This window comes from Phoca vitulina, unplaced genomic scaffold, assembly GCF_004348235.1.
Source record: "Phoca vitulina isolate PV1807 unplaced genomic scaffold, GSC_HSeal_1.0 scaffold33, whole genome shotgun sequence".
Taxonomy (NCBI): Eukaryota; Metazoa; Chordata; class Mammalia; order Carnivora; family Phocidae; genus Phoca; species Phoca vitulina.
This window is the reverse complement of record NW_022589736.1, coordinates 21,239,359-21,251,252: the sequence shown is the minus strand read 5'-3', so window position 1 is coordinate 21,251,252 and position 11,894 is coordinate 21,239,359. Positions and strand designations below refer to the sequence as shown.

The window sequence follows — 11,894 nt, the reverse complement described above, 5'->3', positions numbered from 1 at the left end:
TTGGTTGTCTGGGTTTCCTGGGACTTTTAGAAGATGGAGAAGGGTGTTCTTGTTGTTGAAAGAGTTGGGTACAACCAGGCAGGTCCTGCTGATTTCACGTGAAAGCGTATCAGATTGTGTTGTGCTATTTCCTTGGGAAATAGAACGGGAATGTATAATTTGCTGGAAGGGGTGGCTGCAGGGGAAGTGGGCATTTCACCCTTGCTGATGGGCTTGGGAGAGGACCAAAGACATGGAGGCTAAGATCTGGAAACTAAGAAAGAATTATAGTCATGGAACAGTTGCCAGACCTAAGCAGTTGTTTCCAGAATGGTCTCTCTGCTTTCTCCCGTGCAATTCACCCATCACTTCGCCTTTAGGGTGATCTTTCTAGAAGAGTGGGATTATATGGCTCCTCTACCTCAAAACTTTCAAGTGCACTTATGGCTTTGAAGATACACTGTGAGGTCCTTTGGACGTCATTGAGGGCTTTAATGCTCTGGCCTCTCCCTTCTCTCCATCCTCCTCCCTGCCCCGGCCCGGCCGTTTGCTCACAGCCACCCTCTCCCTGGTATCCCCGTGCTGTCCCCTGGTGAAAGCCTACTCCGTTTTCCGGACCAAGTTCAGATGTCACTTGCTCTATGGAAGCTCTCCTGACCTCTTTCATCCATAATGAACTCTCCCCCCTCTGGGACTGCAGTGTACCACATAAATAGTTCTATCCGGGGACCTATAATACTTGATTTGCCATATTTGTTTAAATGTTTGCCTCCCCCACTAGGCTGTGGGCTAACTATTAGCAGGGACGTTGTTTTTTTGTTTTGCTTTGTTTTGGTAGCTCTGGAATCAAGCACATCGCCTAGCACAGATTAGACATTAACAAACATTTGTTAATATCAACTGAGGGGGAAAATTTCCCAACTGCCTGTCAGAAGGCTCGGATTCTGAAAAGAGTGGTTTGGAATAGGGATCTGTGAGGAGAACATCTGCTCTCCAAAGTTATAAGAGATATATATCTACAGCTAATTTAAAAGCTGAGTGATTGTCATGAGCATTTTTTTCTTTAACATTTTCACTTTTTATTTAAGGAAATGGCACACATAAACACTGGCTTAGATATTTTTCTCTTGCTAGGGCAAGTTGCATGATTTGCACGAATAATTTTTCCCTTTTGGCATCCTATGGACAATTCACACCATTTAAAACTGCAGTTCTGAATTTACTCCATGTTATCAAAGCTTCATCAGTACAGTCCAAAATATCCATACAGAGGTAAGACTTGAAAAATCAAGCCATATAGTGGCTTGAGAAATGCCACTGACTGGGATCCCCCACAGCAGCTTCCAGCATTTGCTTCCTGGTCCTGGGTTCAGGCCGGTGCATTCCTGGGATTGTGCAAAGGGTGGTTCAGAAGTGGTGGATGAGGAAACAGGGAGAGGATCTTTGGAATTCAGAACATTTCTCTTCAGATGTTGTACATACATTAGCTGAGGGACACATCCCAAAGCCCCTGGAGAAATAGGTACCATCATTTCCAGTTTGGAACAAGGGGGATGGAATACTAGCGACAAAGGCAAGAGCTGAATGGAAGCACCTTGACTGATTCTAGTACTAGAGTTCAACCAGCGGCTAAGTCCCACCTGCCTGATCCCCTGATCTAGAACTCAGCCAGGGCCTCTGTGCTTTGAGGGTCGGGGGCAGGAACCAAGCCTCCACCCAGCTGCACACTGTGACATTCTAGGTCCTTCCTTTTCTCCAGCTCGCTCTAGGTGGTATCGGGACAGGTTTAGAAGCAAGAGGGTTTTTTACCATGTCGTTAGCCCGCGGCTCTGCACGCTGCACGATTTTCTTCCGTAATAAGTAAAATGTTTCAAAACTAACAGTGGGAAGGAAACAAGTACGTTGAAAGACCAGGATAAAAGTATTTAAGAAATTAAAACAAAACGATCATTTATTGTTTTTAATATGTAGTCAAATATGACAGCGGTATTACACAAACTCTTCCCTTCCCCCCTTCTTCAATCCCCAATTCGTTGACTCCAACCGGAAGTGAAAAACAGGATTTAATTCTGAAAATAGCAATCAGCAGAGACAACACAGATAACATTTGGTCAGCACCAGTTTCCAGACCTTTTAAGAGGAACTGTGTCACCATGGCAGTCGATACACTGGCTTTCTTACAACATTTTTACTAGGGAAAAAAAAAATGAAGATTTCCCACCTACTGTAAGCAGAGCTAGAGTTGCAGAAAAACTTGGTTTAAGTAGCTGTGTGAGGAAAACTTTAATGACTTATTGCAATCATAATGATCCCCAGGTAAAAGAGATGGCAAATGAATGAACTGTAAGGAAATACATTCAAACTTAGATACTTAATCTTAACAGTGAAAATAATCAGGAAGCTTGCAGAAGTACATAGCATCTGAATTCTTGAATTTAAACCGTCGGTTTCAGTAAAGGTTACCTCTCGTCTGCTATTAGACACCAATAGTGCAAATTCATGTACAATCATTCTTATATTTGCAGGTTCAGGTACGTCAAGCGTGAGGTCATCGTGAAGTATGTGTAGGTTATTTGATCGTGGAAGAATGTAGGGCTCAGAATGTCTCACTGACACAGCAGAGGAAATATGAATGATGCCCAGAGACTGGAGTAAATTTAAAGTGCTCAGTTTTCCAAACCCTGGGTTAAAGCGAAGTTTTGGAAAACCTCTGCAAAATTAACCTTCACCTGAAAGACACATCCTAGATGTGAGTACAGGGCTTTGGAAAAACAGTGAGAAACAAAGTTGCAATGTGCTGTGCTCACCCACACAGTCTTTCCTTTTGTAGGGGGTTGACTGGGTTTGGAGGGTCAGATTCTCCCCACAGTGTTCTCTTTCAGGAACACTGCAGTGAACTTTGTGATTCTGACAAAGGGTACAATTATACCCACTTTGAAATGCATTTACAAATATTCTGTGTGCTGGTGCAACTGGCATAAAACACAGACAGCCCCGCGGGTGCCCAGCTTCTTCTCTTTTCACACTTGGACATTGCAGAGGGCTACAAGCAGAATTACCAGAAACAGTAGTAAATTCCTGGCATTGGAAGTCCCCATGATCCCAGCTGGCATGCAAAAAAGGCTGTCTCTTTTTTCCCCCCTGAAAATAATGTACTTCCCAGGCACGGTCCAAATGCCTCAAATGAGGCAAATGAGAGATTTGTTTTGATCGGCCTATGAAAAGACTTTCCCCTTCTCAGCTAGGGCTCTGAGATTTCGCTATAATGTACACAAAATGTCTGTGTCTAAAGAACATTAATTAATTTCCCTAAAATGATTTTAATAGGTCTCAGCAAGGAAAGCTCTGACCTCACTTTGATGGTATTTTTCCGAGTACTGGTGGAGGACACTGAATTTGGGGTTTTATTTCTCTGCTATAAATATGACAATCTGAGCATGTTTTTGTTCAAACCACCTTAAAAATGGTTGCTTGGACTTGACCATGTGTCTAGATAATAGTACATGAATCTGGTCCCGAGATGGTCGAACTTCACAGAGATTCAGCTATGGGTCCACAGTTGAAAGTACCCTTTCTTCTCATTTCCTCAGGAAAATTTATTTTCTCTTTATTGTATTTTATTTCCTCTGTGTGGCTGGTTGTCTCATGGTCTCTGGCACAAGGGGACAAAAGCACATGCCTTATAAGTCAGAGAGAGATAAACAGAAAAGCCTCTTTTTGGTCCTTACTTGACCATAAGGAACCCAATTTCCTGGAGCAGGAAGGCCCCTCCTGGGCCTTCATGATTTTAGGATTGTGCCATAGGAGAAGTACAGGTGGATGATGGTTGAGTTTTAAATTAATTGGGGACATCCTTGACTTTCTGTATATCACCTGTTTCCTAGGATAACTTGCAGGATCTGTGCCTCAGTGTCTGAATGTCTGAATGACCTAATTTTGAGCTGATCTTCATCTCCTATTGATCTGTACATTGCTCTGAAGAAGATGAAAATTCTGCTCGATAGCATATTTCAATTTTTCCATGAATCGTATCCACCCACCCACTACTATGTTTATACCTCTCCCCACATAGCAAACCTCTAAAATGAGTTTCATACTATGTATCTATGCAACAGGCACAAAGGTTTATAGCTGCATGATCAATAAGTAACATTTTGGTCATGAATATATAGTTTTTGTAATGCTAGGGAAAAGAGAGATTCTTTTAAAAAAATAACACACCAGTGGGAATGGGAGAAGTCACTGAGATTTTCAACCGGAATCAAAATAAATATATCACTATCTGCCAACTTAAAATTTTTTGCTTTATTCCATTAGATTTTTTTTTTAGTAATCCTCAAATGTTAGTAAATTTTAGAAAATAGAAAAAGATGAGGAGCAGCATATGATTTAAATTATTCCCCCCACCACCCAGCCTTTTATTCTGGATTTAAAGTCACAGAGTCTTTTAGTGTCAACAATGATCTGGAAATTCACTTATAATAACAAGTTTTGAGCATCTATCTCTCTAGACATAATTTGGTCATTCATAATAAATGTGCTATTGAGAAGCCAATGATGATGTACTTCATAAATGTGTCAGGGAGAAGTGATTCAAGAAATTATGTGATTTTACTTGGATAATTACCATCTTACAAAAATTACCATCTTACTTCTTTGCAATCATCACCGTGAGAGCGGTAGGCAGTGGATGGTTTAAAAGTTATGTCAGGTAATAATCAGGCAGATGCATTCCAATTTCAGCTGAAATTAGAAGATCAGCTTAATCAAAATGTTATGTAACATCAAACTGTCCGATGGACTGTGGTAGAGGAGATATACTTGAGGGTCTCTTCGGCTGAAGCTTTCTGGTTTCTAGGATTATTTTGCGAGAGCTCACTCTGTGTGAGCTCCTCAATATTCTATAGCCTTGGGTTTTGTAATCAAGGCTTTCGATTGTGTCACTATAGTAGCGATTTGTAATAAATGGTTATGAATGCTCCCAAAGTCTGGGTTGGTGTGTTAGCAAAGGAATCAAGGGGAGGCCTGATATTCCAGCTGGGGGTTTGTTGTTATTTCTAGGAAGATTCTTGAGGGGTTGTCTTTGTAAAAATCCACCAAGTTTTCCAAGTGGTGCAGTAACAAGTGCACACCAACAAGTGTGACTGACTTGATTCACAGTTACCCACAGGAAATCACTGACCCAATGGGAAAACTGACACAAGGCACATCAAATCGTTAGGAACTTTGGCTTGACAGATTTAAATATCCCGACTCGGAAATTCCCAATTCTCAGTTTCTTGAGACAGTCAATCTTTCCTTCTAGAAGGGCAATAAAAAAATCAGATATAGAAATAAAAATAACAGAATATCAGAAATAGAAAGCTCATCCAGATATACTTAAAATTAGATGTACCAAACTTCAACTTCCATGCATATTTTGAAGGCAAAGATGAAGGACCAAGATTTGTAGAAGTGTCAAATGACCAAAAGAAAACTCCTCAGAGCAGTCTGTGATACCAAAGTTGTATGACCCCAAGTCTCCACTCTGAAGCTAACATCACAACAGCTACTATTCTAGCAGCAAAGCACAATTACTGAACAGACTTATCTCTCACTAGGAAACAGCCAATTTCCAAGTTTCTAGAGATAATCAATCTTCTGATCTTCTCCCAATAAATTTGTAAAACTGAGAGATGGGGAAATAGATAAGGATGATGGTGGGTTGTAATTGAACTGGTGACTTTTTACAGTCCCTTCTAATTCAAAGAGTTTATGATTCCAAGTCTTATTGTAAATAAAAAACAAAAACTCCTATCTATCATAAAGCTTAAGGGAAAGAGAAACATTTCTTTTTTTCTTCTGATGTATTTTGCTCGTTGGATAATCCGGTAGTTTTCCCAATCCCAATTCGGGGACATTTGGCAATGTTTGGAGATGTCTTTAGTTGTCACAGTCTGTGTGTGTGTGTGTGTGTGTGTGTGTGTGTGTGTGAACACTGCTGGCATAAAGTCAATGGAAGCTGCCTGGAAGCTGCCATATACGCCCTACAACGCACGGGACTATTTCCACCCCACCCTCTGACAAAGAATTAGGGGACCCCAAATGTCAACAGTGCCGAGGTTGAGAAAGCCTGAGGCAGTCTAATAAGTGACGTAACAACCACACACACCTAAAGTGCAAATGCTTCTTTGACACACTGGTGTTTCTGGAATACCTTAAAACTATGATGTTGAACGTTCAGAAAATATTGGTACAAGAAAGTGAACTGTTACATCTAGTCAGAAAAAGTCCAAGTGATCTGGGAAGTCCTTCTGGTTCTGGGACAACTTTGGATGAGTCACTTTTGTTCCCATGAATGAAATTTACAAACCATTTAAAATAGAGCAAACAGCACTGATGTGCAATGATGTATCGTATTTCTGAAACACTCTTCAGGCAAATACTTGATAGTTCTCTATCTAAGTTTAATAGACAATTGGAATTGGAAATTGGATAGAGTAATATTGATCCGACCTCCTTGCAAACTTGTGCTTGAGGATTCCATCATATTACAATTATCAGTCGACCTGCCTGATCTCTATTTGTATTTATCACTATATACCACAGATCCAGCACAGGAACTTGGTTCCAGTAGGTGCTCAATAAATATTTAAGTAAACTGAGTGGCTGAATGAGTGAACAAATAAAGGGATGAGTCAAAGTGCTCCACGAAATGTAAAGTGCTTTATAAACACAAGGTAATAGGTAATGCCACAGACCTCATAATATTTGCTCAAAAAACCTTCCTGGGGCAAAAATGTTCAAATGGTTTCAAAAGCAAATAAAACTTGTGATTATATATGTCGCAAGAAAATAACCTATGAAGATTCTTAGTTTTCAGATATATTTGGGAAGAAATGAAACAAAGGTAGAACAATCTTAAATGACTAAAAATAGTGTTGCTGACAGATGGCACCAAGTAGGGCTGGGAGGGGCATGCAAAACCAAACAAAGACACTGTAATGGCTAGAACTTGAAATCACTGGTTGTCATAAAGATGGTACTATTCTTATGAACATATAGAAGAAGACCGGTCCAAAGTTCTATATTATAAGAAGAGTCAATACTACAGATAAAGTTAGCCTTCAGATGGACTGTGCCTTCTAAGCTGCTTGGTTGGGGTTGGCCTTAACTGCTGATGAAAGGGTGCAGGCAAGAAAAATGGTAACAAAAATTACCAGTTGGGAGTTTTAAGTTCAAGACCCAATTCTGACACTGGGAAAATTACCATATCTTTCCGGGAGTCAAATTTCTGATCTGTAAAATGAAGAGCTTGGGTTAGATGACCTGCCATGACTCTGGCATATGGATGCTGACGCCAAAACATGGTGTGGGATGGGAAAGTAAGAGCTAGAGCAATCTTTGGGAATTAAATAAAGTATTAATTAATTAATTAATTTAATTAAATAAAGCTCATTGTAATAAAGTATCTGAAAAATGCCTGAAGAAATACCAAGCAAAATAACATTTCACAGGAGGAAGAAACCGTAACAACAGGATTGATTTCTTAGTTAGTCTTATTTAAATATTAATTTCTTATCATGGAAGGAAAGTTCCTTGAATCAAGGCATGGATTCTAGCAAAACTTTTTCTCAAATGGGCAACAGACAGTAGAGGACATAACCAAGTTGACACTCCTTCAGGACAGGTAATAATGTAAGGACTTTTGGCCCCAGAAACTAATAAATTATACTAATCAGAATATATATTATCTGCATATTAGTATAATTTAAAAGAATAGTCATCCTCTTATTTGCATTTGCAAATTTTTACAGTTCAGAAATTGAGTTCCATGTATTTTTATATTTTAATAAGGCAGCCCCTTATGTTTGTGTCACAGGGATAAAATAAATATTTGAAATTATTTATGCTTGAGGTATTTCCTTCTAAAGAGAAGCCTGCTGCTCAGCCCCTGGGCCTCCCTTTGCTGTGAAGAGTAAACTGGGAAATCACAAGAAACTAGAGCGACTCAGTGACTCTACATAATAAGGAATTGAACTAATTGCAGCATACACATAGGGACTCTGTCATGGGAGGAGTCAAAGTTGGGAGAGACATGACAGAGGGGAAATACTAAGAGAAAATATTAAGATGGGGAAAAATTGAGCAATTTTTCCTTTGGCATTTTCTTAAGAAAATTTTTTATCGATTTGTCTTTGAATGCTTTTAGGATTGGTGGACTTTTCTTCATCTGAATGCAAATTTGTGCTGAGACTGGACCAAGGCTGTGCTTTACATGGGTTACATTGATGTAAGGTTTTAAAAGCCTGTACATCTCTACATTTAGTCAATCTGCATAATAATAACCTTACAACGGAGACAGAACAAAAATATTTTTATTTTCCAAAACTGTAAATTGAGACTCATGGAAGTTAAAGTGATTTTCCCAAGATAACATAGTGGAGACTCAAAGCTGTGTCAGCTGGTGTTCTTTTCATTATAGCATGCTGCCTCTTTGAGATCAAAAACACTTAAATATGCCCAAGAACTACCAAATCTTCTCTTTTTCTTCCTTCTCCTTTTTATTCAAGGAGAGGGAATTAAAAGGAAAGACCTCTACTCTACAGCACTGTATAAAAGAATTTTCTGCAATGATGGCAATGTTCTGTGTTGTCCAATATGGAAGCCAACAAGCCACATGTGGCCATCGAGCATTCAAAATGTGTCTAGTGATTGAAGAACTGAGGGTTTTTTAAAAATTTAATTTTAATTAATTTAAATTTAAATAGCCACATTTGGCTAGTGGATAGGATACTGGACAGAACAACTCTAGAAGCTCCATGTGAGAGAGATCAGCAAATGCTCTAGGTATCTCAAACTAAAATAGTAATGGGAGTAAACTGTACTTTATTATTGATCTTTAGTTTTCTGTTTGTTAGTGTATCTTAAAATCTAAACACTTCATAGACAACCAACATTGTGGTCCGTGCCATCTGGTTGGCTTAAGACATTTTTCTTGACATTTATACCTTCACCTAATCACCAAATATTATTTCCTCTGTAGCACCATTTATCAGATTTCTTCAGAAGTCTGTATGTGTTTCTTTGCTCTTCTTAATTTTTAAAATTGTTATTCTCTCTCTACTGTGTTCATAGTATTTAAGTAATGTACAGATGTACCCCTTCTAATATATAATGTATGTAAAGTCCAAAGCATCAATGTCCATTCTGAGTTTCTAGAAACATGGTGTATGTTTGCTCTTCCTTTGCAGTAAATGGGCACCAGAAACAAACCAGAAATATAAAACAGAATCAAAATTTCATGAAAAAAAAAAGGGATTAGCCAGCCTTTCTCCTTACCACTAAAAGATTCATATACAGCAGAAACTTTTCACCACCTTTAACTCCTACTTTTGTTAGGAAGTGTTCTCACACTTCCAAAAAGTTTTCCCTATTACTAGGTGCTTTAGTTCACTGAACAATTCAGTTTTATGTCTTGTTCGTTTGTTTCCAGAATTGTCAATTCTTTTAATAGAAAGTGGAATATGAGCTCTGAAGGGAAGAAAGACAACATTACGACCTCAAAGAATTGTGTAAGGAGTTGGATATATACACAAGATTTATATAACTGTCAATCAACTGCTATTGGAAGCCACACCTATCACAAGAGCTAGTGGGAGAAGCGTCATCTTATCCTAAAAGGAATCGTCTATGTGTTCCTTATGTCTTTGTAGAATACCAGTTGCACCAGTTACATTGGCAAGTCATTTGGTTATTGCTAATCTGACCAAACCTACTCCACAAGAAATAAGTTGGGATATTTCATATAAACTGAATGCAGATATAGCAGAGAGATTGTCATCACATCCTTCAATCGCCTTGCTTGTCAGGTTTTGTTTTGTTTTGTTTTTTTCAATTTTTAACTAAGTAGGTTAGGAAAAAATTACTAACCGCATCAGGTATTTAAAAATGTAAAGCAAAATATACGTGATTGAAGATGGTACTAGTTTACGTCAGACAACTGTGAAGATAACTAGGATACTCTGTTAGTAGACTGATGTTGTTCAATGTAGACACTGTGTACAGATGCTAAGCTGTTAGTAAAGTGCTGCTTATAAGACATCTCTGCTTCCTGATACCTGAATCTGCAAATGTTGGACACTGTGCCCTAGGAGAATCTACAGCATCTGGGCACAGGAGGTCAGTTTCATGCGTCGAGATGTTGATGAACTTGTACACACAGGACGTGAATTTAAATGTTGGGAGCTCGGTATACGTATTAACCACTTTCCTCCTCAAGCCATGCCTTTCCTTTCCTCATTCGTGGAGAAGTTTTGAAATCTGGATGGTGATTACGGGGCAAAATGACAGATCCATCTAAGGAGCATTTTGCATCTGCTTTCTTTAGCCAGGGAGGGAAGGGGTTGATAGGAATGAAAGAGTGGCTCAAATAGGCAGGAAAATGATCGGCACTGCGACTGATTGAACCACTTTTGCTAAGGGACATAAAAATATTCTAATATTAAGGATTATTTTACAACTCTATGGAAGTATGCAGTAATGCATCTCGCATTTGTTTTGTCTTGATGACAAATGCACTCTTTGAGTCACAAGAGCCTGCCTTGTGTTAGTTATAAACAAAAATATATTTATATATATATTTATGTAACTACTATGTGCTTTAAAGAAAATTACTGTATGATTCAGCAGGGTTCTTTCATCCTTTTTTATCACCAGGGATATGCTGACTTGAATGGCTTCTTAGACAGGAATTGACAATGACATGGGCCTTAAGTACTGAAACAGCACAAAGTAAAAAGGAAAAAAAAAACACCCCCAAACCCTCCCCCCACATATGTTTAGACTCCCTTAATGTTTTTGCTTCAAAAACGATTAAGGGACTCTTTGTATTGTTTCCTTCAGCCAAGAGCAACTGTGGCTTCATAGGATTTCATAGTTGGGAAAACGGAGGCAATGTATCTTAAAAAAAAAAAAAAAAAAGAAGTGTTTTATTCTGAGGCAGGAGAACCGGAAATCTCCTTTGCCTCTCCCTCTCTCCTAATCCTTAGCCAAGAGTGTGGCAATTCTGCCACAGCCCATAGGAAGGACACTCATTAACAAGGGAGAAGGAGGCACAGATAAAAGATTCATTCTGTAGAATAATGAACTTGTCGGAACAAGTGGATCTAGACCAGAAAAACAAAATCCTTTCACCACATGTCTGGTGGAAAGAGAGAAAACCCTCTTATTTTAGGTTTGTTTTTTGCTCCTGCATGAGCTGTTTTTCTTAGCAATCTTGAAACATTCATCATTGCTCTTTTGAGAGAAAAGGTTCAGGCTTTGGAACACAGTTATCTTTGAGACATCAGAGAAGAATATTTGAACCAAAGGCATAGATCCCTCATGAACTAAAGCTTTATTATTATTGTTTGTTCTCTAACCCTTTGCAACCCTGCACCTAAGCCAATAGCACTGTCATCTTGTCATACTTCTGATAAGTCCACAGGAGATGTTCTGAGTGAACTATAAAATGGTATTCCACTAGGGAATTCTATGTTCAATGGTCAGTGGTACCTTGGATGAGTTTTAGTTTTTCTTTTACCCTTCCAGGGCTGGCCTTGTCCAGAAATCTCATCTCTTTCAGGCTACAGCAGCTTAGGGCTCCTTCGTGTGTGTGTGCGTGCATGCGTGCGTGCGTGTGTGTGTGTGTGTGTCTTAAAGATATAGGCAAATTTTTAGTCTTAACACCTGTAAGCCAGCACTGGTGCTGTTCTGTCCTAGAAATTTTAGCACTGCTCTGATACAATGAAACCTTCTTTCTCTCCAACTGGTTCAACTTCGGCATAGGCAGGATGACCGGAGCCTCTTCGAAACTTCATTGCAGGCCATCTGCTTGGGCGTCTCTGAAACAGAAAATGCAAAAATAATGAATACCAGAGTGATGGTCATATCAT

General features: G+C 39.0%; 1 protein-coding gene across 1 annotated transcript in view; it reads right to left on the bottom strand.

Moving 5' to 3' along the window:
* Nucleotides 1–2,026: 2,026 nt before the first annotated feature.
* PLXDC2 (plexin domain containing 2) overlaps nt 2,027–11,894 on the bottom strand; it is a 469,270-nt gene continuing 459,402 nt past the window's right edge. Inside the window, exon 14 of the mRNA XM_032425793.1 lies at nt 2,027–11,843. Coding sequence (XP_032281684.1) covers nt 11,727–11,843 — 117 coding nt within the window. The 3' untranslated portion in view covers nt 2,027–11,726. The remainder of the gene's footprint in view (nt 11,844–11,894) is intronic.